Source organism: Palaemon carinicauda, chromosome 26 (assembly GCF_036898095.1).
Source record: "Palaemon carinicauda isolate YSFRI2023 chromosome 26, ASM3689809v2, whole genome shotgun sequence".
Taxonomy (NCBI): Eukaryota; Metazoa; Arthropoda; class Malacostraca; order Decapoda; family Palaemonidae; genus Palaemon; species Palaemon carinicauda.
In genome coordinates this window covers 9,292,296-9,293,858 of record NC_090750.1, presented here as the reverse complement: position 1 = coordinate 9,293,858, position 1,563 = coordinate 9,292,296, and the positions used below count along the sequence as shown (strand labels likewise).

The 1,563-nt window shown below is 38.5% G+C and overlaps 1 protein-coding gene across 1 annotated transcript in view; it reads right to left on the bottom strand.

Annotated features, from left to right (window-relative positions):
• Nucleotides 1-319: 319 nt before the first annotated feature.
• LOC137619771 (zinc finger protein 689-like) overlaps nt 320-1,563 on the bottom strand; it is a 69,866-nt gene continuing 68,622 nt past the window's right edge. Inside the window, exon 2 of the mRNA XM_068350075.1 lies at nt 320-1,022. Within this exon, the coding sequence (XP_068206176.1) occupies nt 320-1,021 (702 nt within the window). The 5' untranslated portion in view covers nt 1,022. The remainder of the gene's footprint in view (nt 1,023-1,563) is intronic.

Genomic DNA, 1,563 nt, shown 5'->3' with positions numbered 1-1,563 from the left:
GAATTCAAGATTTTTTGAGTCTTCTGTATTTACATAGGATAACTTTGAATAAGATTGTGCAGTAATGCAATAGCCATGAAAGATAGACTAAGTTGGCTATAAAGGAATAAATTTTATAATTACTCATAACATAAAAAATCTAAATACATAGTTTTAGAATGGATGGATATATTAAAAGAATAAACCCTAACTGACAGAGGAATATAGAAATGGTTATATACTGAAATGCTTCTCCAAACGGCATAAAACGAACGAATTAACAGATAATAAAAAATATATGTATTATCATTTTCCTCATCAAAGACCTTCTTAGTATACATCAAGAGATAAAACCCAAAAGGCCAGACGTCCCCGAAGGATGTTGATTATTATTTGCCTCTTCTAAGGACTCCAGTGGGTGATTCAAATGATGGAATCTGAGGGAACGGAAGTCCTGGAAGGATAATCCACAAGTGGCACACCGGAGAGTCTTGTGGATAGTCTGGTGTAGTTGAAGGGCTGGAAGGGAAGGGAAGGTCTTGAAGCAGGTCAGGCAGGAGTAATAGTGCTCTTGGAAATGCACAGATCTGTGGATGTTGAGTCTCTGTCTCGACCCGAATCTTCTTCCACAATTCTTGCAAGGGAAAAGGATCACTGAGGCTTCAGAAGCCGAGTCTTGGTCATCAGAGGGTGTCTTGGTCCTTTGGCTGTTTGGGGACTGTAGAGGAGATTCACTTCTGTTCCTGGTGGAGACGAACTGAGGATAAGATTCTCTCCTACTCAATCTGGGTAAGGTCTTTGAAGGAGATCCGCTCCTCTTGTTGTTGGAGAAGGACCGGCTAGGCGGTCTGCCTCTCCTGCCGCTGGAGAGCGGTTTCAAGGCTGACCCGCCGGAGGAGGAACTGGACAACTGAGGGGAAGCTTCATTGGAGGATAACTGACCGTTTACATTACGAGTCGACTGTTTAGAATACTTGGCCTTCCTGACTGACCCCATCCGCGTACGAATGGTGCTATTCGGGGTTATCTTTTTCGGAGGCATCCTGCATCGAAATAACAAAGACATGGATATTAGAATCTCATTAAAGTAGAATAATGACAGTATTTCTATTGAATGCTAGAATGAAATATAGAGTATGGTAACAACCGTTATAAAAAAAGAATAAACTTTTCGGACACGATTATTTAAAAAGCAATAACCACACGCAAACAAGAATAGCGTGGAATATCATGTTACCAAAGAATAATTTTTTCCCCTGTTTAAATTTTTATGTTGAAAATTAAATCACATATCAAATATCTTACAATCTTTGCATTCAAATACAGTTCACTTTTATCTATCATATTGTTAAGCAATGAAACCCTTATGACCTTAGATCAAATGACAGAATATAACACTAATATAGTTTTAGAAAGAATCATGAGTTACATTCTTCAATTCCACTTCTTAGCTAGAATATCTCAAACGAAATCATGAGAAGCTGTAACTTTAGTTGAAAGTCCATTTGTATTACCTTTCGGCGTATCAGTTATTTACTGTAGTAAAACTAATCTGTCGTGGCCGCTGAGACGATTTTTGATCCA